The 15,739-nt window shown below is 45.3% G+C and overlaps 1 protein-coding gene across 11 annotated transcripts in view; it reads left to right on the plus strand.

Annotated features, from left to right (window-relative positions):
• IRAG1 (inositol 1,4,5-triphosphate receptor associated 1) overlaps positions 1–15,739 on the plus strand; it is a 128,835-nt gene that overhangs the window by 79,906 nt on the left and 33,190 nt on the right. For 10 of the 11 annotated variants that reach the window (XM_056527991.1, XM_056527984.1, XM_056527983.1 and 7 more), the window contains 4 exons: positions 1,115–1,209; positions 7,565–7,641; positions 14,396–14,572; positions 14,679–14,756. In XM_056527991.1, coding sequence (XP_056383966.1) covers positions 1,115–1,209; positions 7,565–7,641; positions 14,396–14,572; positions 14,679–14,756 — 427 coding nt within the window. The remainder of the gene's footprint in view (positions 1–1,114; positions 1,210–7,564; positions 7,642–14,395; positions 14,573–14,678; positions 14,757–15,739) is intronic. The other variant, XM_056527993.1, reaches the window with a different exon arrangement.

Below are 15,739 nucleotides of genomic sequence, written 5' to 3' on the forward strand. Positions count from 1 at the left end.
ACAGGAGAAGTGATACTGTGCAGTGTACATACAGGACAGGAGAAGTGATACTGTGCAGTGTTCATATATACAGGACAGGAGAAGTGATACTGTGCAGTGTAGATACAGGAGAAGTGGTACTGTGCAGTGTACATACAGGACAGGAGAAGTGGTACTGTGCAGTGTATATATACAGGACAGGAGAAGTGGTACTGTGCAGTGTTCATATATACAGGACAGGAGAAGTGGTACTGTGCAGTGTATATACAGGACAGGAGAAGTGGTACTGTGCAGTGTATATATACAGGACAGGAGAAGTGGTACTGTGCAGTGTATATACAGGACAGGAGAAGTGATACTGTGCAGTGTACATACAGGACAGGAGAAGTGATACTGTGCAGTGTACATACAGGACAGGAGAAGTGATACTGTGCAGTGTACATACAGGACAGGAGAAGTGATACTGTGCAGTGTACATACAGGACAGGAGAAGTGGTACTGTGCAGTGTACATACAGGACAAGAGAAGTGGTACTGTGCAGTGTACATACAGGACAGGAGAAGTGGTACTGTGCAGTGTTCATATATACAGGACAGGAGAAGTGGTACTGTGCAGTGTTCATATATACAGGACAGGAGAAGTGGTACTGTGCAGTGTATATACAGGACAGGAGAAGTGGTACTGTGCAGTGTATATATACAGGACAGGAGAAGTGGTACTGAGCAGTGTATATATACAGGACAAGAGAAGTGGTACTGTGCAGTGTATATACAGGACATGAGAAGTGGTACTGTGCAGTGTATATACAGGACAGGAGAAGTGGTACTGTGCAGTGTATATACAGGACAGGAGAAGTGGTACTGTGCAGTGTATATACAGGACAGGAGAAGTGGTACTGTGCAGTGTATATACAGGACAGGAGAAGTGGTACTGTGCAGTGTATATACAGGACAGGAGAAGTGGTACTGTGCAGTGATATATACAGGACAGGAGAAGTGGTACTGTGCAGTGTATATATACAGGACAGGAGAAGTGGTACTGTGCAGTGTATATACAACATATAAGGTGTCCCTAGTATTTTAGTGCTGGCTCCACTCTTGGCTTTTTATAGTTTGCGCCATTTCCTTCTCCCCAGGACGCCGCGGTCGGGGCTCGGTCCTGTGTTCCTCCATCTATCATCCTACCAGAACCTGGAAATTGTTTGGAGGAGAATTATCTGGAGAGAAGTCGGTGAGGATTGTCCGGAGACGTCATTGTACATGATGAAGGAAGTTGTGGCATAATACCGACCTATAACCAGGACAGTACTCAGTGTCACACACTGCACACATAATACTGCCATACAGTGACCAGATAGTATGCCCAGATGGTCCCCAAATAATACTGCCACATAACACCTGAGTAACAAAAATATACTGCCATACAATGTTCACATACCACAACACAGTGCTCCGACACAATAGTGCCATACTAAGCCATCATAATACAGAACCTACATAATACTGCCATACAGTGCACAAATAATACTAACATGCAGAGCCTACTATATACTGCCATACAATGTTCACATACCACAACACAGTGCTCCGACACAATAGTGCCATACTAAGCCATCATAATACAGAACCTACATAATACAGTGCACAAATAATACTAACATGCAGAGCCTACTATATACTGCCATACAGTGCACAAATAATACTAACATGCAGAGCCTACTATATACTGCCATACAATGTTCACATACCACAACACAGTGCTCCGACACAATAGTGCCATACTAAGCCATCATAATACAGAACCTCCATAATACTGCCATACAGTGCACAAATAATACTAACATGCAGAGCCTACTATATACAGCCACAGTGCATAAATAATACTAACATGCAGAGCCTACTATATACTGCCATACAGTGCACAAATAATACTAACATGCAGAGCCTACTATATACTGCCATACAGTGCACAAATCATGATAACATGCAGAGCCTACTATATACTGCCATACAGTGCACAAATAATACTAACATGCAGAGCCTACTATATACTGCCATACAATGTTCACATACCACAACACAGTGCTCCGACACAATAGTGCCATACTAAGCCATCATAATACAGAACCTCCATAATACTGCCATACAGTGCACAAATAATACTAACATGCAGAGCCTACTATATACTGCTATACAGTGCACAAATAATACTAACATGCAGAGCCTACTATATACTGCCATACAGTGCACAAATAATACTAACATGCAGAGCCTACTATATACAGCCATACAGTGCATAAATAATACTAACATGCAGAGCCTACTATATACTGCCATACAGTGCACAAATCATGATAACATGCAGAGCCTACTATATACTGCCATACAATGTTCACATACCACAACACAGTGCTCCGACACAATAGTGCCATACTAAGCCATCATAATACAGAACCTCCATAATACTGCCATACAGTGCACAAATAATACTAACATGCAGAGCCTACTATATACTGCCATACAGTGCACAAATAATACTAACATGCAGAGCAGTATAGGATAACTCAGCTCACCCTTCCAGCCAGACGCCTGTCGCACGGCACCGTGTGAACCAACACCAAAGTAGCAATGAGGAAATAGATGGTCCAGCGCAGGATAACGTGCAATAAAAGCCAAAATTTATTATAGATTCAAGCCCTAGGATAGCAGGACACAGGGTTACGCGTTTCAGCCGGAAAAACCAGCCTAACATGCAGAGCCTACTATATACTGCTATAGAGTGCACAAATACTAACATGCAGAGCCTACTATATACTGCTATAGAGTGCACAAATACTAACATGCAGAGCCTACTATATACTGCTATAGAGTGCACAAATACTAACATGCAGAGCCTACTATATACTGCTATAGAGTGCACAAATACTAACATGCAGAGCCTACTATATACTGCTAGAGTGCACAAATACTAACATGCAGAGCCTACTATATACTGCTATAGAGTGCACAAATACTAACATGCAGAGCCTACTATATACTGCTATAGAGTGCACAAATACTAACATGCAGAGCCTACTATATACTGCTATAGAGTGCACAAATACTAACATGCAGAGCCTACTATATACTGCCATACAGTGCACAAATACTAACATGCAGAGCGTACAATATACTGCCATACAGCGCACAAATAATACTAACATGCAGAGCCTACTATATATTGCCATACAATGTTCACATACCACAACACAGTGCTCCGACACAATAGTGCCATACTAAGCCATCATAATACAGAACCTACATAATACTGCTATACAGTGCACAAATACTACCATGCAGAGCCTACATAATACTGTCATACAGTACAGAAATACTACCATGTAGAGCCTACATAATACTGTCATACAGTGCGCAAATACTACCATGCAGAGCCTACATAATACTGTCATACAGTACAGAAATACTACCATGCAGAGCCTACATAATACTGTCATACAGTACAGAAATACTACCATGCAGAGCCTACATAATACTGTCATATAGTGCAGAAATACTACCATGTAGAGCCTACATAATACTGTCATACAGTACAGAATACTACCATGCAGAGCCTACATAATACTGTCATATAGTGCAGAAATAATACTACCATGCAGAGCCTACATAATACTGACAGTGCAGATATAATACTACCATGTAGAGCCTACATAATACTGTCATATAGTACAGAAATAATACTACCATGCAGAGTCTACATAATACTGTCATACAGTACAGAAATAATACTACCATGTAGAGCCTACATAATACTGTCATACAGTGCACAAATACTACCATGTAGAGCCTACATAATACTGTCATACAGTGCAAACATAATATTACCATGTAGAGCCTACATAATACTGTCATACAGTACAGAAATAATACTACCATGCAGAGCCTACATAATACTGTCATACAGTGCAGAAATAATACTACCATGCAGAGTCTACATAATACTGTCATACAGTGCACAAATACTACCATGTAGAGCCTACATAATACTGTCATACAGTGCAAACATAATATTACCATGTAGAGCCTTCATAATACTGTCATACAGTACAGAAATACTACCATGTAGAGCCTACATAATACTGTCATACAGTACAGAAATACTACCATGTAGAGCCTACATAATACTGTCATATAGTACAGAAATACAACCATGTAGAGCCTACATAATACTGTCATATAGTACAGAAATACTACCATGTAGAGCCTACATAATACTGTCATACAGTGCAGAAATACTACCATGTAGAGCCTACATAATACTGTCATATAGTACAGAAATACTACCATGTAGAGCCTACATAATACTGTCATACAGTACAGAAATAATACTACCATGCAGAGCCTACATAATACTGTCATACAGTACAGAAATACTACCATGTAGAGCCTACATAATACTGTCATACAGTACAGAAATAATACTACCATGTAGAGCCTTCATAATACTGTCATACAGTACAGAAATACTACCATGTAGAGCCTACATAATACTGTCATACAGTACAGAAATACTACCATGTAGAGCCTACATAATACTGTCATACAGTACAGAAATACTACCATGTAGAGCCTACATAATACTGTCATATAGTACAGAAATAATACTACCATGCAGAGCCTACATAATACTGTCATACAGTACAGAAATACTACCATGTAGAGCCTACATAATACTGTCATACAGTACAGAAATACTACCATACAGAGCCTACATAATACTGTCATACAGTACAGAAATAATACTACCATGCAGAGCCTACATAATCCTGTCATACAGTGCAGATATAATACTACCATGTAGAGCCTACATAATACTGTCATATAGTACAGAAATAATACTACCATGTAGAGCCTACATAATACTGTCATACAGTGCAGAAATAATACTACCATGTAGAGCCTACATAATACTGTCATACAGTACAGAAATAACACTACCATGCAGAGCCTACATAATACTGTCATAAAGTACAGAAATAATACTACCATGTAGAGCCTACATAATACTGTCATACAGTACAGAAATACTACCATGTAGAGCCTACATAATACTGTCATACAGTACAGAAATACTACCATGTAGAGCCTACATAATACTGTCATATAGTACAGAAATAATACTACCATGTAGAGCCTACATAATACTGTCATACAGTACAGAAATAACACTACCATGCAGAGCCTACATAATACTGTCATAAAGTACAGAAATAATACTACCATGTAGAGCCTACATAATACTGTCATACAGTACAGAAATACTACCATGTAGAGCCTACATAATACTGTCATACAGTACAGAAATACTACCATGTAGAGCCTACATAATACTGTCATATAGTACAGAAATAATACTACCATGCAGAGCCTACATAATCCTGTCATACAGTGCAGATATAATACTACCATGTAGAGCCTACATAATACTGTCATACAGTACAGAAATAACACTACCATGCAGAGCCTACATAATACTGTCATAAAGTACAGAAATAATACTACCATGTAGAGCCTACATAATACTGTCATACAGTACAGAAATACTACCATGTAGAGCCTACATAATACTGTCATACAGTGCAGAAATAATACTACCATGCAGAGCCTACATAATACTGTCATACAGTACAGAAATAATACTACCATGTAGAGCCTACATAATACTGTCATATAGTACAGAAATAATACTACCATGTAGAGCCTACATAATACTGTCATACAGTGCACACAATACTATACCATAGAGCCTACATAATACTGTCATACAGTGCACACAATACTATACCATAGAGCCTACATAATACTGTCATACAGTGCACACAATACTATACCATAGAGCCTACATAATACTGTCATACAGTACAGAAATAATACTACCATGTAGAGCCTTCATAATACTGTCATACAGTACAGAAATACTACCATGTAGAGCCTACATAATACTGTCATATAGTACAGAAATAATACTACCATGTAGAGCCTACATAATACTGTCATACAGTGCACACAATACTATACCATAGAGCCTACATAATACTGTCATACAGTGCACACATAACATACAGAACCTGAAAATGACTGCTAGGCAGAGACAACATAATACTTCTATTCAGTGCACAGATATTGCCGCCATTCAGAACCTGCTTAAAGGGGTACTCTGGTGGAAAAAAACATTTTTTTTTTTTTAATCAACTGGTGCCAGAAAGTTAAACAGATTTGTAAATTACTTCTATTAAAAAATATTCACCCTTCCAGTACTTAATAGCAGCTGTATGTTACAGAGGAAATTCTTTTCTTTTTGAATCTCTTTTTTGTCTTGTCCACATTGCTCTCTGCTGACACCTCTGTCCGTGTCAGGAACTGTCCAGAGCAGCATAGGTTTGCAAAGGGGATTTCCTCCTGCTCTGGACAGTTCCTGATCTGGGCATCAGGTGTCAGCAGAGAGCACTGTGGACAAGACAAAAAAAGAAATTCAAAAATAACAGAATATCCTCTGTAGCATACAGCTGCTAATAAGTACTGGAAGGGTAAAGATTTTTTTATAGAAGTAATTCACAAATCTGTTTAACTTTCTGGCACCAGTTGACTTATAAAGAACTAAAAAAAAAAAAAGTTTTCCACCGGAGTACCCCTTTTAACTAAAGTGTCCCTGTCAATTCAAAGACTTTTTAGGGTACGTTCACCCTACGGAATTCCCGTAGAATTCCACGAGCGGAATTCCGCGGTGTGAACTTAACATTAGTATGAATGGGTCTTTCACACTGCGGAATTTCAGTGGCGATCAACTCCGCCGCTGAAATTGTTCCACGCAAAGAAAGAACGTGTTCATTCTTTGCGCAGATTCCGCGAGCACTGCATAGGCGTTAAAGGGGTTATCCAGGAAAAAAACTTTGTTTTATATATCAACTGGCTCCAGAAAGTTAAACAGATTTGTAAATTACTTCTATTTAAAAAATCTTAATCCTTTCAGTACTTATGAGCTTCTGAAGTTAAGGTTGTTCTTTTCTATCTAAGTGCTCTCTGATGACACGTGTCTCGGGAAACACCCAGTTTAGAAGAGGTTTGCTATGGGGATTTGCTTCTAAACTGGGCGGTTCCCGAGACACGTGTCATCAGAGAGCACTTAGACAGAAAAGAACAACCTTAACTTCAGAAGCTCATAATTACTGAAAGGATGAAGATTTTTTAATAGAAGTAATTTACAAATCTGTTTAACTTTCTGGAGCCAGTTGATATATAAATAAAAAAGTTTTTTTCCTGGAATACCCCTTTAATGGTGACTGCTCAGTGCCCCGCTGCCCTAGCGTCGAAGTATTTTCGGCGGCGGCCACCAGACGGAATCTCCGCTCGCGGGCGGAGATTCCGCAGTGTGAACGCACCCTTAGGTGTCACAGAGATGGGAAGAGTTTTGATCTGTTGGGGTCTCAGTCCTAAGACCCCGCCCATTCATTAGAAGCGGTAGTCCAGTATGTTTTACCGTGTACGGTATTTTATTATCTTAGGTCACGTGTCTGACTTTGTCCCTTTAGGCCTCACAGTCCGTCCTTCAGATCCAGCCGTCAGTCCCGCTCTTCGTTCTCCTCTGCGAGCTCCCTGATCTCTGTGGGTAAGATCCCTGATGTTTTGGGGGATTCTATGGGGGAATTAAATGTAATCCTTCCAGTACTTATCAGCTGCTGTATGCTCCACAGGAAGTGTTTTTTTTTTTTCCCGAATCTTCTTTCTGTCTGACCACAGTGCTCTCTGCTGACACCACTGTCCATGTCAGGAACTGAGAGGTTTGCTATGGATATTTGCTCCTGCTCTGGACAGTTCCTGACATGGACAGAGGTGTCAGCAGAGAGCACTGTGGTCAGACAAAGGAAATTCAAAAAAGAAAAGAACTTCCTTTGTAGTATACAGCAGCTGATAAGTACTGGAAGGGTTAAGATTTTTTAATAGAAGTCATTTACAAATCTGTTTAACTTTCTGGCACCAGTTGATTTAAAAAAAAAATAAAAATAAATAAGTTTTCCAGGGGAGTACCCCTTTAAGCTTAAGGCAAGATGTGTTCCCATATATAGGCCGTCACCCCAGACACCCATTACTGGTTCCCTATAGATAATGGGTGGCCGGGCGCACGTGTGCTCATCACTTGTACCCCATAGATAATGGGGGGTTGCCGGGTGCACGTGTGGTCATCACTTGTACCCCATATATAATGGGTGGCCAGGCGCACGTGTGGTCATCACTTGTACCCCATATATAATGGGTGGCCGGGCGCACGTGTGGTCATCACTTGTACCCCATATATAATGGGTGGCCGGGCGCACGTGTGCTCATCACTTGTACCCCATAGATAATGGGTGGCCGGGCGCACGTGTGGTCATCACTTGTACCCTATAGATAATGGGTGGCCGGGCGCACGTGTGGTCATCACTTGTACCCCATATATAATGGGTTGCCGGGCGCACGTGTGGTCATCACTTGTACCCCATATATAATGGATGGCCGGGCGCACGTGTGGTCATCACTTGTACCCCATATATAATGGGTGGCCGGGCGCACGTGTGGTCATCACTTGTACCCCATATATAATGGGTGGCCGGGCGCACGTGTGGTCATCACTGGTACCCTATAGATAATGGATGGCTGGGCGCACGTGTGGTCATCATTGTACCCCATATATAATGGGTGGCCGGACGCACGTGTGGTCATCACTTGTACCCCATATATAATGGATGGCTGGGCGCACGTGTGGTCATCACTTGTACCCCATATATAATGGGTGACCGGGTGCACGTGTGTTCATCACTTGTACCCCATATATAATGGGTGGCCAGGTGCACATGTGGTCATCACTTGTACCCCATATATAATGAGTGGCCAGGTGCACATGTGGTCATCACTTGTACCCCATATATAATGGGTGACCGGGTGCACGTGTGGTCATCACTTGTACCCCATATATAATGGATGGCTGGGCGCACGTGTGGTCATCACTTGTACTCCATATATAATGGGTGGCCGGGCGCACGTGTGGTCATCACTTGTACCCCATATATAATGAGTGGCCAGGTGCACATGTGGTCATCACTTGTACCCCATATATAATGGGTGACCGGGTGCACGTGTGGTCATCACTTGTACCCCATATATAATGGGTGGCCAGGTGCACATGTGGTCATCACTTGTACCCCATATATAATGAGTGGCCAGGTGCACATGTGGTCATCACTTGTACCCCATATATAATGGGTGGCCGGGCGCACGTGTGGTCATCACTTGTACCCCATATATAATGGGTGGCCGGGCGCACGTGTGGTCATCACTTGTACCTCATATATAATGGGTGGCCGGGCGCACGTGTGGTCATCACTTGTACCCCATATATAATGGGTGACCGGGTGCACGTGTGGTCATCACTTGTACCCCATATATAATGGGTGGCCAGGCGCACGTGTGGTCATCACTTGTACCCCATATATAATGGATGGCTGGGCGCACGTGTGGTCATCACTTGTACCCCTTATATAATGGGTGGCCAGTCGCACGTGTGGTCATCACTTGTACCCCATATAAAATGGATGGCTGGGCGCACGTGTGGTCATCACTTGTACCCCATATATAATGGGTGGCCAGGCGCACGTGTGGTCATCACTGGTACCCTATAGATAATGGATGGCTGGGCACACGTGTGGTCATCACTTGTACCTCATATATAATGGGTTGCCGGGCGCACGTGTGGTCATCACTTGTACCTCATATATAATGGGTGGCCGGGCGCACGTGTGGTCATCACTTGTACCCCATATATAATGGGTGACCGGGTGCACGTGTGGTCATCACTTGTACCCCATATATAATGGGTGGCCGGGCGCACGTGTGGTCATCACTTGTACCCCATATATAATGAGTGGCCAGGTGCACATGTGGTCATCACTTGTACCCCATATATAATGGGTGGCCGGGCGCACGTGTGGCCATCACTTGTACCCCATATATAATGGGTGGCCGGGCGCACGTGTGGTCATCACTTGTACCTCATATATAATGGGTGGCCGGGCGCACGTGTGGTCATCACTTGTACCCCATATATAATGGGTGGCCGGGCGCACGTGTGGTCATCACTGGTACCCTATAGATAATGGATGGCTGGGCACACGTGTGGTCATCATTGTACCCCATATATAATGGGTGGCCGGACGCACGTGTGGTCATCACTTGTACCCCATATATAATGGGTGGCCGGGCGCACGTGTGGTCATCACTTGTACCCCATATATAATGGGTGGCCGGGCGCACGTGTGGTCATCACTTGTACCCCATATATAATGGGTGACCGGATGCACGTGTGGTCATCACTTGTACCCCATATATAATGGGTGGCCAGGCGCACGTGTGGTCATCACTTGTACCCCATATATAATGGATGGCTGGGCGCACGTGTGGTCATCACTTGTACCCCATATATAATGGGTGGCCAGGCGCACGTGTGGTCATCACTTGTACCCCATATATAATGGATGGCTGGGCGCACGTGTGGTCATCACTTGTACCCCATATATAATGGGTGGCCGGGCGCACGTGTGGTCATCACTGGTACCCTATAGATAATGGATGGCTGGGCGCACGTGTGGTCATCACTTGTACCTCATATATAATGGGTGGCCGGGCGCACGTGTGGTCATCACTTGTACCCCATATATAATGGGTGACCGGGTGCACGTGTGGTCATCACTTGTACCCCATATATAATGGGTGGCCGGGCGCACGTGTGGTCATCACTTGTACCCCATATATAATGAGTGGCCAGGTGCACATGTGGTCATCACTTGTACCCCATATATAATGGGTGGCTGGGCGCACGTGTGGTCATCACTTGTACCCCATAGATAATGGGTGGCCGGGCACACGTGTGGTCATCACTGGTACCATATAGATAATGGATGGCTGGGCACACGTGTGGTCATCACTTGTACCTCATATATAATGAGTGGCCGGGCGCACGTGTGGTCATCACTTGTACCCCATATATAATGGGTGGCCGGGCACACGTGTGGTCATCACTTGTACCCCATATATAATGGGTGGCCGGGCGCACGTGTGGTCATCACTTGTACCCCATATATAATGAGTGGCCAGGTGCACATGTGGTCATCACTTGTACCCCATATATAATGGATGGCTGGGCGCACGTGTGGTCATCACTTGTACCCCATATATAATGGGTGGCCGGGAACACGGGTGGTCATCACTTGTACCCCATATATAATGAGTGGCCAGGTGCACATGTGGTAATCACTTGTACCCCATAGATAATGGATGGCCAGGTGCACGTGTGGTCATCACTTGTACCCCATATATAATGGTTTGCTGGGCGCACGTGTGGTCATCACTGGTACCATATAGATAATGGATGGCTGGGCACACGTGTGGTCATCACTTGTACCTCATATATAATGGTTTGCTGGGCGCACGTGTGGTCATCACTGGTACCATATAGATAATGGATGGCTGGGCACACGTGTGGTCATCACTTGTACCTCATATATAATGTGTGGCCGGGCGCACGTGTGGTCATCACTTGTACCCCATATATAATGGGTGGCCGGGCGCACGTGTGGCCATCACTTGTACCCCATATATAATGGATGGCCGGGCGCACGTGTGGTCATCATTGTACACCATAGATAATGGATGGCTGGGCACACGTGTGGTCATCACTTGTACCTCATATATAATGAGTGGCCGGGCGCACGTGTGGTCATCACTTGTACCCCATATATAATGGGTGGCCGGGCACACGTGTGGTCATCACTTGTACCCCATATATAATGGGTGGCCGGGCGCACGTGTGGTCATCACTTGTACCCCATATATAATGAGTGGCCAGGTGCACATGTGGTCATCACTTGTACCCCATAGATAATGGATGGCCGGGCGCACGTGTGGTCATCACTTGTACCCCATAGATAATGGATGGCTGGGCGCACGTGTGGTCATCACTTGTACCCCATATATAATGGGTGGCCGGGCACACGGGTGGTCATCACTTGTACCCCATATATAATGAGTGGCTGGGCACACGTGTGGTCATCACTTGTACCCCATATATAATGGGTGGCCGGGCACACGGGTGGTCATCACTTGTACCCCATATATAATGAGTGGCCAGGTGCACATGTGGTCATCACTTGTACCCCATAGATAATGGATGGCTGGGCACACGTGTGGTCATCACTTGTACCCCATATATAATGGTTTGCTGGGCGCACGTGTGGTCATCACTGGTACCATATAGATAATGGATGGCTGGGCACACGTGTGGTCATCACTTGTACCTCATATATAATGAGTGGCCGGGCGCACGTGTGGTCATCACTTGTACCCCATATATAATGGTTTGCTGGGCGCACGTGTGGTCATCACTGGTACCATATAGATAATGGATGGCTGGGCACACGTGTGGTCATCACTTGTACCTCATATATAATGGGTGGCCGGGCGCACGTGTGGTCATCACTTGTACCCCATAGATAATGGGTGGCCGGGCGCACGTGTGGTCATCACTTGTACCCCATATATAATGGGTGGCCGGGCGCACGTGTGGTCATCATTGTACCCCATATATAAAGGGTGGCCGGGCACACGGGTGGTCATCACTTGTACCCCATATATAATGGGTGACCGGGCGCACGTGTGGTCATCACTTCTTGGCAGACGACCCGAGGGTGACTTTCCATAATGATGGTAAATACTTAGAACTATGAACATAGGCTGCCAGCACATACCAGCCGGAGAGGAACACTTCACTATGTTTACCGGAACAGTCTCCAAAACATCAGAGTGTGACAGTAGCAGACGTGCCAGGAACGCGTTGTCTGTGGGGGCTGAGAGGAGCCGGGAGCCGCAGAGGTGTCCTGTGTATGGAGGTCTCAGAAATCGGGGATACAGTTCATGACAAGGGTCAAGTGATCCACACTGGGCGTCCACTGAAAGATAGTGTGGCCCCTGGACATCTGCTGGAGGATAGGGGGGGCCATATTCTACTGGGAAGTAGGGAGGTCTACAAACATCCACTGGGGTGGTCCATTAGCCTCTACTGAGGGATAGGGTGGTCCATAAGAGTTCGCTGGTAGGTAGGTTGGCGCATGAGCATCCACTGGTAGGTAGGGTGGTCCATCAGCATCCACTGGTAGGTGGGGTGATCCATAAGAATCCACTGGTAGGGTGGTCCAAAAAGCTTCTGTTAGTAGGTAGGGTGGTCAGTAAGCATCTGCTGATAGGTAGGGTGGTCAGTAAGCATCTGCTGATAGGTAGGGTGGTCCATAGACCTCCACTGAGGCATAGAGCAGACAATGAACATTTGATGGGTAATAAGGCAGTTTATAAGCCTCCACTTGGGGAGATTATGATCCAATAACACCTGCTGGGGATAGGGTGGTCCATATGTCTCTACTGGTAAGTAGGGTGGTCTATAAGCATTTGCTAGGGGATAAAGTGTCGGGTGATTAAGAGTCCCATAGGCATCCACTGGGGAATAGGGTGGTCTATAAAAATTCAGTGGGGGATATTGTGGTCCATGAGCATCTGTTTGGTATAGGGTGGTCTAAATGCATCTGTTGGGTGATATAGTGGTCCATGAAGCTTCAGTATGGGATAGGGTGGTCCATGAGGCTTCAGTGGGGGATAGGGTGGTCCATGAGGCTTCAGTGGGGGATATGGTGGTCCATGAGGCTTCAGTGGGGGATAGGGTGGTCCATGAGGCTTCAGTGGGGGATAGGGTGGTCCATGAGGCTTCAGTGGGGGATAGGGTGGTCCATGAGGCATCAGTGGGGGATAGGGTGGTCCATGAGGCTTCAGTGGGGGATAGGGTGGTCCATGAGGCATCAGTGGGGGATAGGGTGGTCCATGAGGCTTCAGTGGGGGATAGGGTGGTCCATGAGGCTTCATTGGGGGATATGGTGGTCCATGAGGCTTCAGTGGGGGATAGGGTGGTCCATGAGGCTTCAGTGGGGGATAGGCTGGTCCATGAGGCTTCAGTGGGGGATAGGGTGGTCCATGAGGCATCAGTGGGGGATAGGGTGGTCCATGAGTACTCATTAGGAGAATCAGGTGGTCCTGGAAGACATCCTGTATAGACAATACTATCCTATATATTTGCTCCTGACATTGAAGATTTTTGATATTGGGCGCAGTGGGTTCCCTTAAGACAGTGATAATAAGTCCAGGACCGACCACAGGACTGACGAGAAATTGGAACTTAAGAAAAGGGTGATACTGAGATTTATCATATAAAAAATGTCCCCAAGGACCACATAAGGCCCCAGAAGTGTCCCTACAGATGGAGTAGACTACTTCGCTGTCATCTCTTTCAGACAACAATGGTCACGTGATCGATCTGCTCCATGACAGTCTGCCCAACGTACGGATGTCGGAGGAGGATAAGAAGAAGAACCTGCAGTTATTGGAGGAGGCCAAGAAAGTCAGCGAGAAGTTCCTGACCAGAAGGGGGCGACGCTCGAGGTGCAGCCTCTCTGACTCCCCCACAGGTGGTTTGTAGATTACAGGGGGGTGTTCAAGGTTCCCTAACCGGGTCTGATAAATGTCCCCAATGGACAACTCCACAATAACCAGAAGGTCTCATCTCTTCCCTTACAGTCTCTTCTCCTTCACTGAGCCCCAAAGTGTCTCCTGTGCCCTCCCGGAGCAACTCCTTCACCTTCCCTGCAGCACCAGGTACCACCAACCATCGTACACCCTATAAAATAGTCTGGGGTCCTATAGTCCATTGTACATCCGGAAATGTATCCATAGAGGTTCATGGCCAGACAGAGGCCAAAATTTTTGTCTTTTTGGCTTCCATTTGATGAACAGAATAGTGTAGTGGCTGCCAGCAGGAGAAGGAGGACAACCCAGAGAACCCCCTGATGATGTCACTGTCCATATAAGGTAACTGAACATTTACATCATCAGGGGTTTCCCTTCTGGGCACCAGGTCCTAGCACAGTGGGATATGTTGCAGCCTGGTAGAATAAGCCCTGTTGTCCTCATTCTTCTGCATGTTCCTGAACCAAAGGTTGTCCGGGCATGCTGGAAGTTGTAGTTTTGCAACAGCTGGAGGTACTCTAGTTAGGAAACGCTGCTCTACTGTGTATTGGACCATATGGCTGCGTTCTCTGCGTATCCCCACATACACTCATATATGTATTCTGCAGGGGGGCACTTGCCAGACCTTCTCCCCTCTGACATCCAGAGTCAGAGAGTCAAGAGGCCATCGTACACATAGATCAGTGTTTCCCAACCAGATTTTCTCCAGCTGTTGCAAAACTACAACTCCCAGCATGCACTCCCCATCCCCGCATACACTAGCACATGTATTCTACAGGGGGACACTTGCCCGACCCTTTTCTCCTCTGACATCCAGAGTCAGAGAGTCAAGAGGCCATCGTACACATAGATCAGTGTTTCCCAACCAGAGTGCCTCCAGCTGTTGCAACAGCTGGAGGTACACTGGTTGGGCTACACTGCTTCATAGGATTCCTTAGTAACCTGAAGATTAGGCTCCTGATTCTTCTTGATTTGTCCTCGCTCTGTTTTCCCGGTTGCTAGGCAACTTCAATCATCCCCCAAATCTCAATAAATGACGACTAATAATAGTTCACATAAATGAGGAAACATTGTTCCAGTCGGCTGCCAGGAGGCACAAAGGATTTCCCCCC

Source organism: Hyla sarda, chromosome 6, assembly GCF_029499605.1.
Source record: "Hyla sarda isolate aHylSar1 chromosome 6, aHylSar1.hap1, whole genome shotgun sequence".
Taxonomy (NCBI): Eukaryota; Metazoa; Chordata; class Amphibia; order Anura; family Hylidae; genus Hyla; species Hyla sarda.